This window comes from Oncorhynchus mykiss, chromosome 7 (genome assembly GCF_057628025.1).
Source record: "Oncorhynchus mykiss isolate SJ-2025 chromosome 7, ASM5762802v1, whole genome shotgun sequence".
Taxonomy (NCBI): Eukaryota; Metazoa; Chordata; class Actinopteri; order Salmoniformes; family Salmonidae; genus Oncorhynchus; species Oncorhynchus mykiss.
In genome coordinates, this window is record NC_143028.1 from 12,109,317 (window position 1) to 12,133,480 (window position 24,164).

Sequence of the window (24,164 nt, forward strand, 5' to 3'; positions counted from 1 at the left end):
AACACTAACCACTACCTGCTGCTCCATTTGAATGAATCACATTTCATGTCCTATCAGAGGGAATCTCCTCAGATCAACAAGTGATGTAAGCGTTATTATGCAAATTCGTTTTTGTTGAAATGCAACGCAATAGTGTCTGTCTCCTTTTGTTCCACGGAGCTATTACTAAAGAAATACATTCCTCTTCACCTCCCAGCTGAAGGCTAGCCTACAGTCCAATTTAAATAATTGGATTGGAATGGCATTAGGAATGTATGGAATTTATTTTCAGGGCACTGAGCAGCGTGTTTTAGACAAAATTATGACATGCTTTTAAAACATTTTACCAAAACAATTCATACTGCTGTACATTTGCATCGATTGTATAACATCTCTACGCCTACAGTGTGTATGTAAAGCTGTCAAAGCTAATGGGATTCCCACTGCACCGGAAATAACATTGGAAAGGTAGGTGTCTATAGAAAAGCAACCTCAGAGGTAACGTGAGAAAATGCAAATGAAAACCAACCAATTTTGTGCAGTTGAAAACCTCACCACTGTCAGTTCCTTGTCTCACTGCATCAATATTGACATCGCCATGTGCCCGCTAACATAACGTTGGGTTACGGATGTAGCCTTGGTTCTCTGAGTAGTCTGTCGTCAAGCGATTTATGGGAACTCCTTCACGCGATGTGATTGAAACGCTTAATATTAAATGTATTTATATAGCCCTTCGTACATCAGCTGATATCTCAAAGTGCTGTACAGAAACCCAGCCTAAAACCCCAAACAGCAAGCAATGCAGGTGTAGGAGCACGGTGGCTAGGAACAACTCCCTAGAAAGGCCAAAACCTAGGAAGAAACCTAGAGAGGAACCAGGCTATGAGGGGTGGCCAGTCCTCTTCTGGCTGTGCCGGGTGGAGATTATAACAGAACATGGCCAAGATGTTCAAATGTTCATAAATGACCAGCATGGTTCAATAATAATAAAGCAGAACAGTTGAAACTGGAGCAGCAGCACGGCCAGGTGGACTGGGGACAGCAAGGAGTCATCATTTCAGGTAGTCCTGAGGCATGGTCCTAGGGCTCAGGTCCTCTGAGAGAGAAAGAGAGAATTAGAGAGAGCACACTTAAATTCACACAGGACACCGAATAGGACAGGAGAAGTACTCCAGATATAACAAACTGACCATAGCCCCCCGACACAAACTACTGCAGCATAAATACTGGAGGCTGAGACATATCAAAAGTTTAAGTGATAATGTCAGCTTCTAGGGCATTATCACTGTTTTTTTTTACAACGGGTTACCAACTTAGGGAAATAATGATCGACATATTTTAATTAAAAAAGTTATTTTGATACATTTATTCGTACTATTTCATCTTTCCACAAGATATAGTCCTGACACAAATCTAGGGTTGCTTTGTTCTTTTTGTTCTGTGGACGCGAGCGACCCAGTCGTTCGTTCTAAATGCCATACTGGCAACGTTCTTATTTACTATTCAGACAAAATAAAGACAATTCATGATATTCATTTGAGCTGATTTCAATAAATGAAAGCATACATTCACGTTGTTATCCACCACAGCTGACTTAAGTTATAATGCCCGAGAGGCCGGTGTTTGTTGGATATATTGGCACCGGTGTCTCCCTTGGGTCCAGATGATTCTTTATGGCCTCGTTATATGCGAGAGTGGCGTATCTGAGAGAATGCATTGTTTTTCAGTAGCCTAATTACGAGTGCAACTTAGAAATAACAAACAGGTTATGAACAACTTACCTTAGTCCGTTGGGCTTTAGTTGTCTGTTCCCGTCTTTTACTCTTCAACCCAGATGTAACTGGAGGTCGAACCACACTTTCTGGACCAGACCCCTTGGTGTACCGGGATTCAGAGCCTGGGAGTTTTGGAGCTGGGCCATGTCCTTATCAGTGAAGGGAGGGTGGCTGATTGTGATATATTTTCCTTGTCGTATTAGCAGTTTGATGTTTCCCTGAAATACACGAGGTGGTAAATTCAGTGTCCTGCATAAGGCCCCAGCTGCTACCGATGGGTGGGTTGTTTAGAAACCGGTTGAGCCCACTCCGGAGTGCCAGGTAACTACATATGCTGTACTGCTCCCCCTTCCCATTTCGTACATATCCATAAAACTGTCGGAGAACAATATGCTGTCAGTGTCGTTCTGATGTGTTAATTTTATGTGGGGCGGTGGAGATCGCAATTCAACATTGAAACAATATTGAAAAGGTCAGAGAGACAGACAGCAAGGTTTATACAAGTCTCTGCTGTTGAAAACCAAATTCTAGTCTATAAAAGAAAAGGGAGATAATGTCTATGTTTTTTATAGTGGAGGTCAAGTTTATACATTTCCTGGCAGGGTGGATGAGACAGTGGATTGTGCAGTGAGATGGAACAGAGTAAATAGGCATTTCAACGTCATAGATTTAGCCGGTGGTAACTTGTGAAATAGACACCGACTGGAATGCGGTTTTAACCAATCAGCATTCAGGATTAGAACCAACCATTGTACAGTCACTCCACACCCTTACTGTACTCACATGACCTGTCATTATAAAAGGCGGTGTGGCGGAAAGTGGAAAGACATGAAAGCTTAGCGACCTGTTACTCTACTCTGAGAACCAAGGTTACATCCGTAACGTTCTCTTTCGTTTTCGCAACATGTCACCAAACAACCTATGGGAGAGGTGGTACCAAAGAGTTCTTTCGGACAACAGAGTGGGATAACCCCCCATTTAACTTAGTCCAGATGAGTCCAAGGGACATACTTGTATCCACACAGGATGCAGCAAAATATAATTACCCAACAGGGTAACACAGACTTTCAACTGTGATTTACAACCTTATAGACAAGCAAGCTGAAAGCTAGAACTTAAAACATGAGGCTTCGACTGGGTGCAACAGCACCAAGAGTGGAAGGTCACTGTTTAGAACATCCATCTTACTGATGGTTGATAAGTAAGTATGTACAAGGTTCACGGTGCGCTCACTTTTCTGGGCATAACATTGAGTGTGTAGTACCTCATGAAAGTCATGGGTGTTTCCCAACTTGCATCAGCACAGATAGAGTCCAGGGAGGCCCTTCTGAACAGGGCCGATGACGTGACCATACCCCTGGTGGAGTGTGCTTCCACGCTGTCTGGGCTTGGTGTACCTATTGCAGCGTATAATTTTGACACTGCATTGGTAATCCAATGTACCAGTCTCTGCTTCTAAACAGTGCAACCTTTGGTGTTCTCCCCATTAACACACAAAAAACTGTTCCGTTTGACAAACAGTTCTTGTTGCAGCAAGATAGGCAGTCAGTTCCCTAACTGGGCAAAGGATATGCAACTCATGACTCTTGTGAGGAGGCAGGTGAAATGCTTCTATGATTAAGGGCTGGTTAGCATGTGACGATGAAAGCACCTTAGATTTGCTAGATTTGGCAGAAGCACTGCCTTAGAGCCATGTTCTGCTGAAGTGAGGCTGGAAGGATGGGTAGAAAGAGCATGTAATTCTCCAACACGATAGGCTGAAACAGTTGCCAATTGACTGAGAGCTCACATACACCATATATACAAAATTATGTGGACACCCCTTCAAATGAGTGGTTTCGGCTATTTCGTTACTGAGAGGTGTATAAGATCGAGCACAAAGCCGTGCAATCTCCATAGACAAACATTGGCAGTAGAATAGTCTTACTGAAGAGCTCAGTGACTTTCAATGTGGCATCATCATAGGATACCCCTTTCCAACAGTCAGTTTGTCAAATTTCTACCCTGCTAGAGCTGCCCCTGTCAACTGTAAGTGCTGTTATTGTGAAGTGGAAATGTCTAGAAGCAACAATGGCAATGGCAATGTGGTAGGCCACACAAGCTGACAGAACTGGACCGCCGAGTGCTGAAGTAAAAATCTTCTGTGCTCGGTTGCAACACACTACCGAGTTCCAAACTGCCTCTGGAAGCAACATCAGAACACAAACTGTTGGTTGGGAGCTGCATGAAATGGGTTTCCATGGCTGAGCAGCCACACACAAGTCTAAGATCACCATGCACAATGCCAAGCTTCGGCTGGAGTGGTGTAAAGCTCGCTGCCATTGGACTCTGGAGTGATGAATCACGCTTCACCATCTGGCGGGAGAACGCTACCTGCTCCAATGCATAGTGCCAACTGTAAAGTCTGGTGTTGGAGGAATAATGTTCTGGGGCTATTTTTCATGGTTTGGGCTAGGCCCTTTAGTTCCATTGAAGGGAAATCCTAAAGTTACAGCATACAATGACATTCTAGACGATCCTATGCTTCCAACTTTGTGGCAACAGTTTGGGAAAGGCCCTTTCCTGTTTCTGCTTGACAATGCCCTCATGCACAAAGTGAGTTCCATACAGAAATGGTTTGTCAAGATCGGTTTGGAAGAACTTGACTGTCCTGCACAGAACCCTGACCTCAACCCCATTGACCTTTGGGATCAATTGGAACGATGACTGCGAGCCATGCCTAATCGTCCAACATCAGTGCCCGGCCTCACTAATGCTCTTGTGGCTGAATGGAAGCAAGTCCCCGCAGTAATGTTCCAACATCTAGTGGAAAGCCTTCCCAGAACAGTGGAGGCTGTTATATCAGCAAAGGGTGGACCAACTCCATTTTAATGCCCATGATTTTGGAATAAAATGTTTAACCAGCAGGTGGCCACATACTTTTGGTCATGTAGTATAGCTCAAGTGAAGCCAGGGGCTCAAATGGTGGGCTCATAAGTGATCGTGGGACAACATCTAACGCCCATGAGGGTATTGAAGGAGCGTTGGAGGGCCGTAGCCTGTGGGCACCTTTAATTAATTGTAATTCTAGAATGCCTCTGATGCACCTGCAATCTGGCCATGACCCATAAAGATGGCTGCCATATACACTTTTAATGTATACTGAACAAAAATATAAACGCAACATGCAACAATTTCAACGATTTTACTGAGTTCATATCAGGAAATCAGTCAATTAAAAAACATTCATTAGGCCCTAATCTATGGATTTCACATGACTGAGCAGGGGCTTTATTACAGATAGAAATACTCCTCAGTTTCATCAACCGTCCGGGTGGCTTGTCTCAGATTATCTTACAGATGAAGAAGCTGGATGTAGAGGTCCTGGTTGGCATGGTTACATGTGGTTTTAAGGCCAGTTCGACATACTGCCAAATTCTCTAAAACAACGTTGGAGGCTGTTTATGGTAGATACATGAACATTAAATTCTCTGGCAACAGCTCCGGTGAACATTCCTGTAGTCAACATGCCAGGTGCGTGCGCCCTCAAAACTTGAGACATCTGTGGCATTGTGCTGTGTGACAAAACTGCACATTTAAGAGTGGTATTTTATTGTCCCCAGAACAAGGTATACCTGTGTAATGATCATGCTGTTTAATCAGCTTCTTGATATGCCACACCTGTCAGGTAGATGGATTATCTTGGCAAAGGAGAAATGCTCACTAACAGGGATGCAAAATAATTTGTGCACAAAATGTGAGAGAAACAAAGCTTTTTGTGCGTATGGAACATTTCTGGGAACTTTTATTTCTGCTCATGAGACATGGGATCAACACTTCAGTATAGATGGGGACTTCCCTGCAGACATAAGCTACTGGAGAAAAGTCCAATTACAGAACAAATTCCACTTTCCAGCATAGAGGTTCTGCCTGAACTGTATCAATTACAAAGGAGGGCAACCCTGCAGCTACAAGGCAGTCACGTTCAGGGGCCACACCCACAACTTTAGTATGCTGAGGTCCTTTCGAAGAGGGGAATCCCATGGTTGGGAGGTTGTCAGCTGTACAAGGTCTGAAAACCAGTGATGCTGTGGCCAATGTGGATCAACAAGTAGAACTGACGTGCTCTCGAGACTGATCTTCCTCAAGACCTTGACGGAGCAAGAGAATTGTTGGAAACTCTTCCAGCAGCCCACTGTATCCACCAGGATGAAGGATAAGGGCCTCCACTAGAGAGAAGGTATGCTGCCTGATTCTCCACACCCGGCAGGTGTATTGTTCTGAGGAATGTAAGGTGTCTGTTTGCCCAAAGCAGTAGCTCCATTAGTACCTGCTGCAGTGCTATAGACCTCAGTCCGCCCTGGTGGTTGATGTGTGCAACCACGGTTGTCCTATAGTACTGGGAGGAAGTGACGGAGTGCACGGTGAACCGCATTGAGCTCCAGTACGTTGATGTGAGGTGTTGTCTATGGTGCTGACCATACATCATAGACCCCTGACTAGTTCAAGGCTGTTCCTCATCCCTGTAGGGAGGTGACTGTTTGGAGCAAGCCCAACGGTACAACATGGACTGCAGCAGCTAGGAGGCCTAGGAGCCTGTGACTCTCTAGCACTGTCACCTGTTTTCTCAGTTTGAATGTTGAAAGGCAATTTGGCAACGACACCACTCTTTCTGGAGAGAGTGTTGCTCACATGATTTGAGTGTACAGTGTCAAGCAGAGGGGCGAGTGAAATAACTGAAAACACTATTTTTCGAAGGCAAATCTCAGGTATTTTCTGTGTGCAGCTGGAATGAGATATGAAAGTATGCGTCTTTCAGGTCCACTGTGGTGAACCAATCACCTGGTTTTACTGACTGAAGGATGGTTTTGATTAGCAGCATTTTCAATGGAAGTGCTGAACGATTATGATTCAGACACCTTTGGGCCAGGATCAGAATGAGGGCTCTGCCCTTTTTTGGCACCAGAAAATAGATTTGTGTAGAACCTGCAGTTTTGTTGCTCTGGTTCTACCTCTGTGATTGCATGCTTTTCCAGGAGGAAATGCATTTCTGAGCAGTGAGTTTGCTTTTCAGCAGGGTGGCGAGCTGTTGTTTTCAAGACACCCCTGAAGTGTAGGGGTCACTGACAATTGTAGTGCGTAACCTTGTGTTAGAGTGCATAACACCCATTTGTTGGCTGTTGACCTTTTCCAGCTGGAAAGGTGGTGCTCAAGGAAATTATGTTGCGCTAGAGAGTCAGCCCTGTCAGGAACGAGGCTCAGCGTGCTGTGGTGCAGAGGGGACACGGCTGCACATGGTACACCTCTGCTTCTTGGGCGATGCTGCGCTCCACCTCGTCGGTAGGGCTGAGAGTGTCTGTTCCTCCACTCCTGAGCAGGTACAGCCCAAGTCTGAGCCTGGTTTCTCGGCATCCCAGTTGGGGCCCTGGAACGGGAGTAATGGTTTGCTGCCGGATGCATTCTAGGCTTTGGAATGACGCGCTGAAGCACCATCTTTGCTTCCTTGTCTTCTTCAGACACTTGGAGGAGGTGAGCCGCTGCTGGGTCAAATGTCTGGCCAGGTGATATGGGTACACCTAGGAGTGGAACCTTCTCTTTGTCAGGGAGCTTGGACTTCCCTAACCATTGGTGGTGCCGTTCAACACAGTGTTGCCAATGATTTGATTTGATTTCCCAAACATCTGAGCATTCTCCCGAAGACATTGGATGAGTAGGTCTGTAACTGTAGACAGTTCTTTCATGGTCTCAGCATCGTAGTTTGCGGCGAGGCGTGCCTGCAGCGCCTTCTGATAGAAAGCATGTATCGCTACTGAATTGGTAAGCCTGGCGGCTGAAGAGGTGCTGTCATGTGTTCTGCGTAGAAAGCAATCAGATGCCCTGCATCATTTGTTAGGCAGCTCTTGGTCTGAACTAGAGGCCTTCAAAGGTCCAAAAAGTTGGACCAGTTCCGAACGGACCCAAGGACAACAAAATCCATTCCAATTAGACCTGGTCGGATTCAGACCCGATCCGAGCGAGGGAAGCAGCAGAAAAGTACATTTTTAAGCTACTTTATTACCCGGAGCTTATAAGGCGCGAGGGTGAGGAGGTAGAAAGCTCACCTGTGATGTGTGTGTAGGCTACTGTGAGTGTGAGCGAGTGACACGGTAAGTGGGGAGGAGGGAGGGAGAGACAGCAACCAACCACGCCGACTCGCACTATATCAGACTAATAGCTGCTATAGCAAGATTATTTATCATCCAATATGATTACACAGTACCTACCGGTCTTGACTGCATCAAACCGGGAGAATCTAGTTAAGATAGCTAAACTAAATGAGGCCGCATGAGCTTTCTTGTCCTACGCAGTTACAATCAGTTACAACTCCATTTAGAATATTAAGTAGCAGCCTACCTGTGGGCTTTTGGTAATTGTAGCCTATCCGTCTCCAACTTTTAATTCCATCATTTTATTTCCATATTCCTGTGATTACATATCTCCTAACTCTTTGACTGTAGCCTATTGCTGCTTTGATGACTATCCTGTGAGGATCAGACTGCCGAGATTGTGACAGTGTGGCGCAACGGTCTAAGGCACTGCATCTCAGTGCAAGAGGTGACACTACAGTCCCTGGTTCGAGTCCAGGCTAAATCACATCCGGCCGTGATTGGGAGTACCATAGGGCGGCACACAATTGGCCCAGTGTCGTCCGGGTATGGCCAGGGTAGGCCATCATTATACACTGCTCAAAAAAATAAAGGGAACACTAAAATAACACATCCTAGATCTGAATGAATCAAATATTCTTATTAAATACTTTTTTCTTTACATAGTTGAATGTGCTGACAACAAAATCACACAAAAATTATCAATGGAAATCAAATTTATCAACCCATGGAGGTCTGGATTTGGAGTCACACTCAAAATTAAAGTGGAAAACCACACTACAGGCTGATCCAACTTTGATGTAATGTCCTTAAAACAAGTCAAAATGAGGCTCAGTAGTGTGTGTGGCCTCCACGTGCCTGTATGACCTCCCTACAACGCCTGGGCATGCTCCTGATGAGGTGGCGGATGGTCTCCTGAGGGATCTCCTCCCAGACCTGGACTAAAGCATGATGAGACATGATGTCCCAGATGTGCTCAATTGGATTCAGGTCTGGGGAACGGGTGGGCCAGTCCATAGCATCAATGCCTTCCTCTTGCAGGAACTGCTGACACACTCCAGCCACATGAGGTCTAGCATTGGCTTGCATTAAGAGGAACCCAGGGCCAACCGCACCAGCATATGGTCTCACAAGGGGTCTGAGGATCTCATCTCGGTACCTAATGGCAGTCAGGCTACCTCTGGCGAGCACATGGAGGGCTGTGCGGCTCCCCAAAGAAATGCCACCCCACACCAACTGGTCATGGAGGATGTTGCAGGCAGCAGAACGTTCTCCACGGCGTCTCCAGACTGTCACGTCTGTCACATGTGCTCAGTGTGAACCTGCTTTCATCTGTGATGAGCACAGGGCGCCAGTGGCGAATTTGCCAATCTTGGTGTTCTCTGGCAAATGCCAAACGTCCTGCACGGTGTTGGGCTGTAAGCACAACCCCCACCTGTGGACGTCGGGCCCTCATACCACCCGCATGGAGTCTGTTTCTGACCGTTTGAGCAGACACATGCACGTTTGTGGCCTGCTGGAGGTCATTTTTCAGGGCTCTGGCAGTGGCCTTCCTTGCACAAAGGCGGAGGTAGCGGTCCTGCTGCTGGGTTGTTGCCCTCCTACGGCCTCCTCCACGTCTCCTGATGTACTGGCCTGTCTCCTGGTAGCGCTTCCATGCTCTGGACACTACGCTGACAGACACAGCAAACCTTCTTGCCACAGCTCGCATTGATGTGCCATCCTGGATGAGCTGCACTACCTGAGCCACTTGTGTGGGTTGTAGACTCCGTCTCATGCTACCACTAGAGTGAAAGCACCGCCAGCATTCAAAAGTGACCAAAACATCAGCCAGGAAGCATAGAACTGAGAAGTGGTCTGTGGTCACCACCTACAGAACCACTCCTTTATTGGGGGTGTCTTGCTAATTGCCTATAATTTCCACCTGTTGTCTATTCCATTTGCACAACAGCATGTGAAATTTATTGTCAATCAGTGTTGCTTCCTAAGTGGACAGTTTGATTTCACAGATGTGTGATTGACTTGGAGTTACATTGTGTTGTTTAAGTGTTCCCTTTATTTTTTTGAGCAGTGTAAATAACAATTTGTTCTTAACTGACTTGCCTAGGTAAATAAAGGTTAATAAATAAAAATACAATAAAATCAAGCCTCTCTCTCTATCCCACAGAGGAGGGGGGGGCTGCTGGATGATCGACCTTCGTAAATGACCAGAGAGGGAGTCTCTCTCTCTACCCTTTAGTATCAACCAAAGGAACGCCCAAAACTCTAACGTCCAAAAAGTGAACACTGGAACAATTTTTCTAACATCTGATTGTGTGGAATGATGAGAGATGGTCTATGGAAAACTAATGTCTATTTTGTGATGTCATTAAAAATGGCAATGTCTTAACAATCCTATGTTAAGATAGGACTGTGATTTTTGTTTTCTAATGAGATAATTGTTTTTCCTATAAACTATGCACAGTAACTATCCACGCCCGAGTGAGCTCAGAGATCGTGTCAGCATGACAGAACGCCCCCTTTGGCCAGAGTGCATAAAAAGCCTTGGTGACGAAATCAACCTTTAGACCAGGAAACGTGAGGAGGAGAGCTACATGCTTTGAAATGGTTGACGCTTTGAACCTCAACACGGGGTGAATAAATTAACTCACCTTCCTTCAGAGAGACTAAGAGCTGCAGCTCATGTCCATCTTGGTCCGAATCCTGAATGCCAACACGAGGAGGAAGAGAGGAGAAGCTCACCTCAGACAAATCACTGGTACAGTTGATTAGCTGTCTTAAGTCAGATATCGAGAAAAGCGAATCTAAGTGAGGCTTTCCTACTATGCTCATCATCAATGGGAATCATTTAAACGACAGACAATTTAGAAGAGGGACATTATGACCTCTTGTGGACAATCAGAGCCTTACACCAACAGGAGATCCCACCACAACAACTTTCAGAGAAGGCTTGGTTCCGACTGAGATTAACCATGAACAAAGGCATTTCACACGAAAATACATTCATTATTTCTTATTCCAAGCGGGCGGTGGTTTGGGTGCAAGGTATATGATTAATGTGAGAATAGTTATAGAATGTGTCTCTTTTTCTCCAACTCTGTGTAATTAGCCATTATATTTTGTCAGCCACTAGGGACCCTTGTCTCATGTAAGTGTGTATTCACACTTATTTAGTAAGCTAGTAAATAAATGATCAAACCAATTTGTGAAGTACTGAATAATGCTCAAGGCTGGGGTTCTTGCAGATCCAAAAAGGTCAGAATGAGAATTGATAAGAGGTTATGATCAATATGTTTTATGGATGCTATAGGTAAAGACCTTATAGAGTTTAATTCGGGAGATGGTAACTCTAAACATCTTCTTCCGTGGTGCCCCAAATTCTAATGAGTTAATTGTTATACAATTAATTGAATCGGGTAATAATTAAACATAGCTAGTGGATTAAATAAATAACAGTCATCAGATTAATGAAGGTAAAGTCACAACACTTACGATTGGCCAACAACAAGCTACACGTGCCACTCTCGTGAAAAGCAAGAGCAGCAGCATAAATTATACAATTTCTGTCTCTCTCCATACTGTAGCATCGTGTTTGGTTCTATACAGGTCCTTCCGGACATGTAACGGTTGTCGTAGGTGGAAGAAGGTGAAGAGGACCAAGGTGCAGCGTGGTACATGTTCAAGGTAAATTTAATAAAGAAACTGAACACTAGAACAAAAAACAACAAAGCAGAACAAACTAAACAGTTCTGTCTGGTGCAGACACACAAAGACAGAAAACAACTACCCACAACTCAAGGGTGAAATCAGGCTGCCTAAGTAAGGTTCCCAATCAGAGACAACGATTGACAGCTGCCTCTGATTGGGAACCATACCAGGCCAAACACATAGAAATACAAACAAAGAACAAAATATAGAATACCCACCCACATCACACCCTGACCAAACTAAAACTAGAAACATACAAAGCAATTGACGGTCAGGGCATGACAGTACCAACCCCCCAAAGGTGCGGACTCCAGCTGCAACACCTAAACCCATAGGGAAGGGTCTGGGTGGGCATCTGTCCGCATTGGCGGCTCTGAGGTGGGATGTGGACCCCACGCGACGGCGTGAAGGGCGACGGCGTGAAGGGCGACTCCGGCAGCGACGGCGTGAAGGGCGACTCCGGCAGCGACGGCGTGAAGGGCGACTCCGGCAGCGACGGCGTGAAGGGCGACTCCGGCAGCGACGACGTGAAGGGCGACTCCGGCAGCGACGGCGTGAAGGGCGACTCCGGCAGCGACGGCGTGAAGGGCGACTCCTGCAGCGACGGCGACAGGAAATTCGATGGAAATTCGCAAGGCTTGGCATGGCTAGGGTTCTGTCATTTGGCATGGTCAAAGTACATTGGAGCTCACGTACAAAGTATTTGAACAACGGGATGGATGTCTCCGTCTTTGAAGAACTGAATTTATCAAACTTGGATGAGGATGCCACGGCAGTAGGTGTATGCTACACACTGAGGTTCCTCCTTGCACACACTCAAAGATTTCAGACAAGGATATTTTCTAGTCGACGGTCACTGCCAAGCCGGCAGGCTGGGACTGGTCGACGCTAGAGCTGTGGTTCATAGCATCATCATTAGTCATCATCATCATCATCAGTCGTCATCACCCATCATCACCGATAGATCCACTATAATTGAGAATTTCAATAAGCATTTTTCTACGGCTGGCCATGCTTTCCACATGGCTACCCCTACCCCGGTCAACTGCCCGGCACCCTCCACAGCACCCCGCCAAATCCCCCACCATTTCTCCTTTACCCAAATCCAGATAGCTGATGTTCTGAAAGAGCTGCAAAATCTGGACCCCTACAAATCAGCCGGGCTAGACAATCTGGACCCCCTCTTTCTAAAATTATCTGCCGAAATTGTTGCAACCCCTATTACTAGCCTGTTCAACCTCTCTTTCGTATCGTCTGAGATTCCCAAAGATTGGAAAGCTGCCGCGGTCATCCCCCTCTCCAAAGGGGGTGACACTCTAGACTCAAACTGATACAGACCTATATCTATCCTACCCTGTCTTTCTAAGGTTTCTCCGCTATGCAATCTGGTTTCAGAGCTGGTCATGGGTGCACCTCAGCCACGCTCAAGGTTCTAAACGACATCATAACCGCCATCGATAAGAGACATTACTGTGCAGACGTATTCATCGACCTGGCCAAGGCTTTCGACTCTGTCAATCACAACATTCTTATTGGCAGACTTGACAGCCTTGGTTTCTCAAATGATTGCCTCGCCTGGTTTACCAACAACTTTTACCAACTACTGAAAGAGTTCAATGTGTCAAATCGGAGGGCCTGTTGTCCGGACCTCCGACAGTCTCTATGGGTGTGCCACAGGGTTCAATTCTCGGGCCGACTCTCTTTTCAGTATACATCAATGATGTTGCTCTTGCTGATTCTCTGATCCACCTCTACGCAGACGACACCATTCTGTATACTTCTGGCCCCTCCTTGGACACTGTGTTAACTAACCTCCAGACGAGCTTTAATGCCATACAACTCTCCTTCCGTGGCCTCCAACTGCTCTTAAACGCAAGTAAAACTAAATGCATGCTATTTAATCGATCACTGCCCGCACCTGCTCGCCCGTCCAGCATCACTACTCTGGACGGCTCTGACTTAGAATACGTGGACAACTACAAATACCTGGGTGTCTGGTTAGACTGTAAACTCTCCTTCCAGACTCACATTAAGCATCTTTAGTCCAAAATTAAATCTAGAATCGGCTTAAATCTAGAATCGCAGCCATGCTGCCAAACATACCCTCGTAAAACTGACCATCCTACCGATCCTTGACTTCGGTGATGTCATCTATAAAATAGCCTCTAACACTCTACTCAACAAACTGGATGCAGTCTATCACAGTGCCATCCGTTTTGTCACCAAAGCCCCATACACTACCCACCACTGCGACCTGTAAGCTCTCGTTGGTTGGCCCTCGCTTCATACTCGTCGCCAAACCCACTGGCTACAGGTTATCTACAAGTCTCTGCTAGGTAAAGCCCCGCCTTATCTCAACTCACTGGTCACCATAGCAGCACCCACTCATAGCACGCGCTCCAGCAGGTATATCTCACTGGTCACCCCCAAAGCCAATTCTTCCTTTGGTCATCTTTCCTTCCAGTTCTCTGCTGCCCATGACTGGAACAAACTGCAAAAATCTCTGAAGCTGGAGACTCACATCTCCCTCACTAGCTTTAAGCACTAGCTGTCAGAGCAGCTTACAGATCACTGCACCTGTACATAGATAGATGGGCTGTTTACAGATGTGCTGTTTACAGATGTACTATCTACCTACCTCATCCCCATACTGGTATTTTTATTTTTATTTTGCTCCTTTGCACCCCAGTATCTCTACCTGCACATTCATCTTCTGCCGATCTACCATTCCAGTGTTTAATTGCTATATTGTAATTACTTCTCCACCATGGCCTATTTATTTCCTTAACTTACCTCATTTGCACACACTGTATATAGACTTTTTATTTTATTTTGTTCTACTGTATTATTGACTGTATGTTTTGTTTATTCCATGTGTAACTCTGTGTTGTTGTATGTGTCGAATTGCTTCGCTTTATCTTGGCCAGGTCGCAGTTGCAAATGAGAACTTGAAATAAAAAAGAATGAAAAAGAGTGCACGTAGTCTCTGTCATAATAGTGGGAAAGTGTCACCCGATTCTACAACCACGCTCCGTTCAGAGGTTGGGTTTGGTACCGGCGGAGGAAGGCTGGCCATGATGTGCACGAGGGCAGACAATGGTTGCAATACGACTGTAATTAATCTCCTTGGCATCTCAGTGCATTGAGATTTGTGCCCAGGATGAGCGATGGCGTTTATTGGGCGGTGATTCGTGAGAGGAGTGAGTCGAGATGTCAATGTTCTCGGTTTTAATTTCTGACAGTGACTGTAAACATTGTTGGTATTTAGCGTCTCAATCACATCGCAGGAAGAAGTTCCCATGGGTCATTTGGCGACACGTTACAAAAACTAAAGAGAACTGCCTGTTAAAATGAAAACCTCTAAGGGATCAGATCCCGCTAGCGGGATCAAATTTGACAACATCTTGTGAAATTGGAGCGCGCCAAATTCAAGTTACAAAATCATAGTATTGAACATTCATGAACATACAAGTGTCTTAAATAATTTAAAAGCTTAACTTGTTAATCCAACCCCTTTGTCAGATTTCAGAACAGCGCCCCACATCAAAATACTTATTCAACCAGCACAGGCTTTACAAAAATCACAAATGGCGATAAAATAAATCACTTACCTTTTGAAGATCTTCCTCTGTTTGCAATCCCAAGGGTCCCAGATACACAATGAATGTTTGTTTTGTTCGATAAAGTCCTTCTTTATATCCAAAAAGTATGTTTAGTTGGCACCATTGATTTCAGTAATCCATTCCTTCAACATGCATAAAAAGAAATCCAAACATCTACCGGTAAACTTTGTCCAAACAAGTCAAACAATGTTTCTAATCAATCCTCAGGTACCCTAATATGTAAATTAATTATAATATTTCAGACGGAAAGAGCGGTGTTCAATAGAAAAGGGAAATAATGAATAGCGCGCCCTCATTCACGCATGCCAAAAGCCTACCTTTCCTGATGAGAACATCTTGGATAACCTACAACTACTTGTTCGTTTTTCAAGAAACAAGCCTGAAAACCTGTATAAAACTGTTGACATCTAGTGGAAGCCATAGGAAGCCATAGGAACTGCAATCTGGGAGCTATTTTGTATATCCCATAGGCTTGCATTGAAAAGGCCTGTGACCGCCAAAAAAAAAAAATTTCGGATGGATTTTCCTCAGGTTTTCAACAGTCAAATCAGTTCTGTTATACACACAGACATCATTTTAACAGTTTTCAAAACTTCTGCGTGTTTTCTATCCAATGCTACCAATTATATGCATATCCTATCCTCTGGGCCTGAGTAACAGACAGTTTACTTTGGGCACCTCAGTCAGCTGAAAATTCAGGATACTGCCCCCTAGCCTTAAGTTAATTTTAAGGAAGTCATTTAGCCATTCATTGTACTCATTGCAATCTGTAGAGTTGTTATTTTCTCCAGTTTTCTTGTGACATTCCTGGATTTCTCATTATATTAATAAAGAGTGATTAATCAACAAATACGATAGTCAGTTGAAAAAAGGTTAAGGGTACAAGACTATGTACATACTGAACATTGCTGTTGGCAAAATCACAAAATATCCCATCAAGCCAAGCGGGTAAAGCTTCCCGTTGTCACAGTTCCGAGACCAGTCAGAAACACCCAGCTAACCCTACGCTAATGGCGCCGTTGGATCTCAAAACTGAACTTGGATCCGCGTTAAGTAGCAATGATATCCTTCTCCACCGTCGTCTTACGACAGATATCTCGAACCAGTCATGACTTTAATAAAACAATACATCATTTCAGTTGCTTTCCAGCGAATGTCTTAGTTACATGTTTATATAACTAACAAATTAGTTTTGAAGTTGAGGGTGCAGTATTTATGAAGATTCGCAATGAGGATGAAAACAAGCATACTTCAGCTAGCCAGCTAGTTTAGCCCAGTAGCGGTGCGTGAGTAAAATCCCTTGGGAAGCCAATCCAGGAAAAAAAGGACTAATTGTGTTGTTTGCTCTATAACCTGTTAGTTCATATGCCTTGCTACTGTGATATATAGTGTGATATGTAGGCCTAATGCCGAGACAATAAGACAGTGGCAGAAATACATTTAACCACACCTTTGTTTCATCACAAAAACGAGAGCGACAAAGCATATTACATGTAACAAACAGTTACATCAGTGGAGGCCGTTGAGGGGAAGACAGCTCATAATAATGGCTGGAACGGAGTGAACTTGCAACATTTCGGTTACTAGCCCAACGCTCTAACCACTAGGCTACCCTGCCACCCGAGGGTAGCATGACCTACAGCATGATCAAGGAAGTTAATGTTTCCGTCATTTTCGGATTACTAAACAACTATTGATTTAGAACCACAGACTTACCACAAGTTGAAAAGAAAACAGGAGCTGCTTCCACTATTCCAGCACCATTTCAACTTTAACATTTCAGTATCATCAAATCACCCATGCTTAGTCTAATACAGTGACAACTAAAAGATACCAAAAACAATTTATTCCAATCAACGTAAGCTAAATATGATGTGACTGTCTATAGTATTGATTACTGTGTGTGTGTGTGTGTGTGTGTGTGTGTGAAGTAGAAAAAACATGGCTCACCCTACTTGTAGCGAAACGGTCAATGACATCCTTCATGTTGATGAAACGGTCAATAACATCCTTCATGTTGATGAAACGGTCAATAACATCCTTCATGTTGATGAAAAGGTCAATGACATCCTTCATGTTGATGAAACGGTCAATAACATCCTTCATGTTGATGAAACGGTCAATGACATCCTTCATGTTGATGAAACGGTCAATAACATCCTTCATGTTGATGAAACGGTCAATGACATCCTTCATGTTGATGAAACGGTCAATAACATCCTTCATGTTGATGAAACGGTCAATGACATCCTTCATGTTGATGAAACGGTCAATAACATCCTTCATGTTGATGAAACGGTCAATGACTGTCATACAGTAGACCTAAACACTTTTCCTTTTTGTTGTCCTAGGCTACCTGGCTAAAATGTTTGCTCGCTAGCCTAACTTACTGTCAAGGGCAACGATGCGCCAGGCCAGTTTATATTAACCTACTACATCTAGCTACATATTGAACTTCCATCCTCTCAGGCCAGGGGCACAATGTATGAATGTATGTTTGGATTAGAATCGTCATTGTAATCATTGGCCAGTATGGAGATTTAAGTAAAACCTGCCCAAATCTCCATCAATGGATAACTTAGGAACGAGGCGATTTTAGCTAGCTAGCTAGCCACTGGAGAACAACGACACTACACGATGCAACAATTCAAGTTTCTGTAAATTATGTTTTGCTTTTGATGTGATTGGTGTGAAGCCAAATACAAACAGGCTTTTGTTTTGGTATGCCAGGACCATTCACAGTTGAGCTCACACAGTTTAGCTCAGCGCTGATTGCCTATTATTTTATTTGGTATCAAGGGAGGCCAAATGCTTGCTGGCTTTCCTTACATTCAATGCTATGGGCAGCAACAATGTCATACCCTTTTTGGCCAGACAGCATCAGATGGGCTACACATACTGAGACAGAGGAGATATATTTTGCTCACTTGGATGCTTTCTCCATTGAGATACAAGGAAAATTATGAAACACAGAGACAAAATAAATTATTGTATATGTTTTTGTCTTTTTGGGGGGGAAGCCTGGTTTCCTTGGCATCCATGAATAGTGAAGGCCACTGAGGGGAGAACAGCTCATAATAATGGCTGGAACGGAACCAATGGAATGGCATCAAACACATGGAAACCATTTGTTTGATGTATTTGATACCATTCCACCTATTATGCTCCAGTCATTAACATGAGCCCGTCCTCTCCAATTAAGGTGCCACCAACCTCGTGTGATGAATACCTGCCACTGGTTTAGCCAGGGAAACCAGTTCTTATTATACCTCGGCAGGAAAACCGGGGACAACTAGCTTGGGCCAAGTGCGTGTTTATGCCATCCCACTCATTCCGCTTCAGTCATTAACATGAGACAGTTCTCCCCAATTAAGGTGCCACCAACCTCATGCGATGAATACACACCACTGGTTTAGCCAGGGAAACCCGTTCTTACTATACCTAAGTGGGGAAACCAGCTCGGGCCACAAGACTAATTCAGGAGACCTTTTGTTATATGGCCTTATATCAGGAGCTGGTGGCGAAAAGTTTGATTAAAAAATTCAGAGACTGAAACAAATACATCAGATTACTTATTTATAGTAAGTATAGTAAATCAATATACAATCCCGAAATCAGCTGTAATTGTCAATAGTAAAACACAGGTTAAAATGATGTTTGAGTGAACTCTGAACACAGAAAATGAATGGTGAATTCGACTGGACACAGTAGACTCCTCCTCGTATTTATTTACACATTTTGGCGTGGTGTCATTGAAAAATGGAACAACTGAAGAAAGACGTGAAATTTAATCCATCAACAACAGCCAATTTCTTTTCACGGGTGTTTTTCTGGTAAGTACTTGTTTACAGTTAACACTGTAGCTCGATCTTTTAAAAGTAGCTAGTTAGTAATATGGCTGGCTATTAAGGGTGCGTTCGTAAATTCGCTCTGGCTATTTACTCACAATTTCAGAGCACTCTTGTCTGAGTGTGCCAGAGTTCAGAACAACTGAGGAATTTACGAACGCTCAACACCGGTTGACTATGGCTGGTGTCAGTAAACGTAGGCCAAAAAAAACGTGATTAAATTGTTGCCAGTAGCACAGTCACCAATGATATGGGTAACATAAAAACAGCCTAACCAGCTCTGCTAGGGCGAGTAAAATGGTCAGAGGTCTCTTCTTATTTGGGTCTGGAAGTAGCTGTAATGTAGTGAACATTATGCCACAATCCAGTCCGTGTATTCGTACTGTGGGATTCCAGTTCCATGTTTTACAGGAGCCAGACAGTAGGAGTGATATGCCATGTAAACTATAATGCCAGCACATTTTGGAGTAAAGTTAAACTAAAGTATATGAACGCCCGGACATCCGTTCTTTTAAACATAAGACATCTAAACAACTGTGGATGTTACAATTGGCGACGAGTGAAACGCACAAGAGGCGAATGCAATTTACAAGACGAACTACGTGCCTGTGTGAGTAAACGCAGATAGCAACAACAGCCTAGTTAACATTGTACATTACAATACCATGATGTGCACACAGAACCCAGTTCAGTCGGCTCGAGGTCGAAAAAATGGATCAACAGATTCAACAATTTTCTAGTGGCATTAGACATCGCGGATAACATACAGAAAAGGGCATTACTGTTACACTATGACGGGTCGGATGTGTACGATATATTTGACACATTGCAAGATACCGCAGCAGCTGATTGCTATGACACAGCTGTAGCCCAGCTCATTGCATATTTCTGTCCAAAAGTCAACACAGAATATGAAACCTACGTTCTGACAAAATGAAAACGAAACCATGGATGCTTACCACACAAGATTGGGGCAATTAGCATACATATGCGAGTTTGCGAACGTTGATATGGAAATCAAGTCACAGATAATACTAAGCTGCAGTTCCGCGCGCCTCCGCTTGATGGCGCTAAAGGATGGTACAATGGCTCTCCAACAGCTACTTGATGCAGGCAGGGCACAAGAAATGTCGGATAAACAAGCTGCAGGCATTGACAATGCTCAATCAAAATCACAAAAATTACTTTCAGTGCGCACTGTACAAAATAAAAAACATTACAAAAGCCAGGGCTATGAAAGTGACAAACATCAAAACAGAACATGCAATAACTGTGGGCAGAAATTCCCACATGATGGAAGACAAACAAACTGCCCTGCAGGGGGGGAAAGATGTGAAGAATGTGCCACGTGATGGAAGACAAACAAACTGCCCTGCAGGGGGGGAAAGATGTGAAGAATGTGGAAAGTTGAATCACTTTCAAAAATGTTGTAGATCAAACCAGAGTCCACTCCTCCATTTGCTGATAAACTAACCCAATGGCGTCCGAAACGTAACATAAAGTGCAGTCACATGATGACAAGACAGAAAAACAAAACACCTCACCAAGCTTGGATGATTATGTGTCTGTTGTGTGTACACTACACAAACTGTCGCAACCACACATCCAAGTTACCATTATGAACACAACTGTGGATGTTATTAGTGATTTGGGAGCAAGTGTTAGCCTGTTTTTTTTTCTTTCATCAACAACGTTAAGGCAAACATCTTTGCTTATGGCTCATCTGAACCATTTCCACAGAAGAAAATTCACAGCACCAGTCCTCTCCAAGACTAAGACGGTGGATACCACTTTCTATGTAATCAAAGGTGACTCTGGTTCACTACTTAGCTGTCAGACAGCAACAGACCTTGGACTTCTGAAAATAATCAACCCACTATCCACCCCAACTGAACCAGCTGATGATTAATTCATAAGCCAGTTTACCAATGAATACCAGGACCTCTTCCAAGGTATCGGACAACTGACTTTCAAGTGAAGCTGCACATTGATGACACAGTGCAACCAAAGGAGGATTCCTTTTCACATGAGCGAAAAAGTTCAACAAGAGCTTGACACACTTAAAAGCCAAGACATTGAAAAAAATCAGCAGGCCAACGCCATGGGTAGCCCCTATAGTGGTCACACCAAAACCCAAGACGCCTGATAAAGTTTGTCTGTGTCGACATGCACCTTCTGAACACAGCAATTCAACGTGAACGACACATCACACCAACGGTTGACGACCTGATCCATGATCTGAATGGAGCAGTGGTGTTCTCCAAGCTAGATCTTAATGCTGGATACCACCAGCTTGAGTTACATCCAGACTCACAACCTTCACTACACATACTGGCCTTTTGAGATACACCAGACTGAACTCTGGCCTAAATTCAGCTGCCGCGGTGTTTCAAAATGCAATACATACAGCAAGTGCTGCAAGGCATTCCCAGATCTCAAGATGAACACACAGAGTCTTAAAGCTGTGTTTCAGAGATTGCGAAAGATCTCACGCGGAACAAAGAAAAATGTGAATGCAGCAAAACGACACGAGTGTTAACAGCCATGTTTTCTCTGAGAAAGGCATTTCAGAGGATCCAAAGAAAATCAAAGCCATATAGAATCTGCCAGCACCTCAAAATGCCTCGGAAGTTCGCAGTCATCTGGGTATGAGGCAATACTGTTAACTGTTCATACCAGACTTTGCAACAACCGCACAGCCTCTTTGTGAGCTCACAAGAAAAGATCACACCTTGTCATGGGGACCACAGCACCAGTCTGCGATGGAAAAAATGAAGAAGCTGTCTGATGCAGCACAAGACGACAGCCTACTTTGACCCAGCCAAGAGGTTGACACTGTTAGTTGACGCCAGCCCAGTTGGTTTAGGTGCCATACCATGTCGAAACAACCCTACAAGTGATAGACGCCCATATCATTGACTATACCTGCCGAGCGCTCTGAGGTTGAACAGCGCTACTCACAAACCGAGAGAGAAGTTCTGGTGATCATCTGGGCATTCAAACACTTTCACTTGTATCTCTATGGAGCTCACTTCATAGACCATAAACCACTAGAGCTTATCTTCAACACCCACACCCCCAGCATGACTTGAGTGATGGAGACTGAGACTACAACCATACAGCTACACTGTTAAGTACAAAGCCAGTAAAGACAACCCTGCCGAGTACATGTCAAGACATCCCATCGCAGGAGAAACCCCACAAAGAACCTCTCGCATGGCAGAGGAATATGTGAACTTTTATCATTGACAACACAGTTCCCAAAGCGATGACTCTAGAAGAGGTGCAAGAAGTAACAAAGATACTCAGCTCTACAGAAGGTGATGTGCCTATTTTCCACAGGAACCTGGCAAGATTCACCATGTGACACACAAGAAGCTGATTTCCAAACATTAAAAGCACTCTTTCGCATGAGACATGAACTAACTAATCAACGCACCAGCAAATGTCATCCTGAGAGGAACACGGCTCGTTCTTCCAATCTCTCTCCAAAAAAAGCAATCAATCTAGGACATCCTAGGTATTGTGAAAACAAAACACCTACTGAGAGAGAAGGTGTGGTTTCCAGGCATAGATGACATGGTGGAAAAAAGCAATTCAGCACTGCATTCCATGTCAAGCTGCCACTGTAGAAAATCATATGGAACCACTGTCTATGTCGAAACTACCAAAAGGTCCATGACTAGAAGTATCAGTCGATTTCTGCGGGCCTTTCCCATCGGGTGACTACCTACTTGTAGTTGTTGACGATTACTCAAGGTATCCGGAAGTTGAAATCGTTAGGTCCACATCAGCCACTTCTGTCCTTCCCAAGCTTGACAAAGTTTTCTCCTACTTTGGAGTACCCAAGATTGTCTGTTTTTACAATGGACCTCCTTTCAATTGATAGTCCTTCACAGATTTCAGCCACTACCTTGGATTTAAACCTAGAAAGATAACATCTTACTGGCCCGAGAGCTAAATCCGAAGCGAAACGCTTCATGAGAACACAAGAAAACTGTCACAGCGACAAACTCTGAAGGAAGACCTTGGAAACAACATCTCTACAGTTTTCAGGGGAAACTACTGCGCAAACCCTCACGGAACTGAAAACTTGTCCACAGGACGCTGAACAACCAGATGAAAACCCAGATCCAAACCCTCGATACCCTATGAGAACCAATGGAAGACCTTCAAGATCTCATTGAAGAGATGTAATTAATCAAGTTCAAAAACTGTGAAATAGTTAACCTTAATGTTATATCCCAAATGAATTTTATACCGACCAGTAGTGATAACTTAAGTTTCTTTATTTTGAAATAAGGGAGGGATGTAACGTAGTGAACATGTCATAATCCAGCCCGTGTATTCGTACTGTGGGGTTCGATGTTTTACAGTAGCCAGACAGTAGGAGTGAAATGCCATGTGAACTATAATGCCAGCAAATTTAGGAGTAAAGTTAAACTGAAGAATACGAACGCCCTGACAGTCCTTATAAACACAAGATCGCTAAACAACTTTGGATGTTGCAGTAGCTAGCTAGCAAGCTAGCCAACGCGTTAGCCAGCTAACTTGGGTGTTTGACGGCCGATGTGAGGTCAGAACGCTCGGATGAACCCTATGCCTCGGTCAAAGCGTCCAGTCTGCGCTCTGAAGCCCCCGAAAGCTAAACACTGAGTTTACGAGAGCACTCTGGCACTCCAGATTGAATTTACGAACACAACCTATACGTTATATGGAAAATAATTTACAATGTAGAAAGTGTGTATGGAGCCAGATACAGTTGAAGTTTACATACATTTAGGTTGGAGTCATTAAAACTTGTTTTTCAACCACTCCAGAAATGTCTTGTTAACAAACTATAGTTTTAGCAAGTCGGTTAGGACATTTACTTTGTGCATGACAAGTCATTTTTCCAACAATTGTTTACAGACAGATTATTTCACTTATAATTCACTGTATCACAATTCCAGTGGGTCAGAAGTTTACATACACTATGTTGACTTTGCCTTTAAACAGCTTGGAAAATTCCAGCTAATTATGTCATGGCTTTAGAAGCTTCTGAAAGTCTAATTTACAGCATTTGAGTCAATTGCAGTTGTAACTGTGGATGTATTTCAAGGCCTA

The 24,164-nt window shown here is 44.0% G+C and overlaps 1 protein-coding gene and 1 long non-coding RNA gene across 10 annotated transcripts in view; one reads left to right on the forward strand and one right to left on the reverse strand.

Moving 5' to 3' along the window:
- Positions 1–239: 239 nt before the first annotated feature.
- LOC149982311 (uncharacterized) lies at positions 240–1,972 on the reverse strand. The gene is made up of 2 exons (XR_016497096.1): positions 1,761–1,972; positions 240–1,075 (listed from the first exon to the last, which is right to left on the reverse strand). It is a non-coding gene; the product is annotated as an uncharacterized LOC149982311 (long non-coding RNA).
- A 16,635-nt stretch (positions 1,973–18,607) lies between these two features.
- The window catches only part of LOC110528799 (ATP-binding cassette sub-family C member 4), a 42,875-nt gene continuing 37,318 nt past the window's right edge, over positions 18,608–24,164 (forward strand). For 3 of the 9 annotated variants that reach the window (XR_016497090.1, XR_016497091.1, XM_036982830.2), the window contains exon 1: positions 18,608–19,043. Coding sequence is in view for 1 of the 9 variants with exons in the window: in XM_036982830.2 (XP_036838725.2) it covers positions 18,970–19,043 (74 nt within the window). In the remaining 8 variants the exon portion in view is untranslated. Of the gene's footprint in view, positions 19,044–19,444; positions 19,669–24,164 lie in introns of those variants that run through there. The other 6 variants (XR_016497092.1, XR_016497093.1, XR_016497094.1 and 3 more) reach the window with 4 other exon arrangements.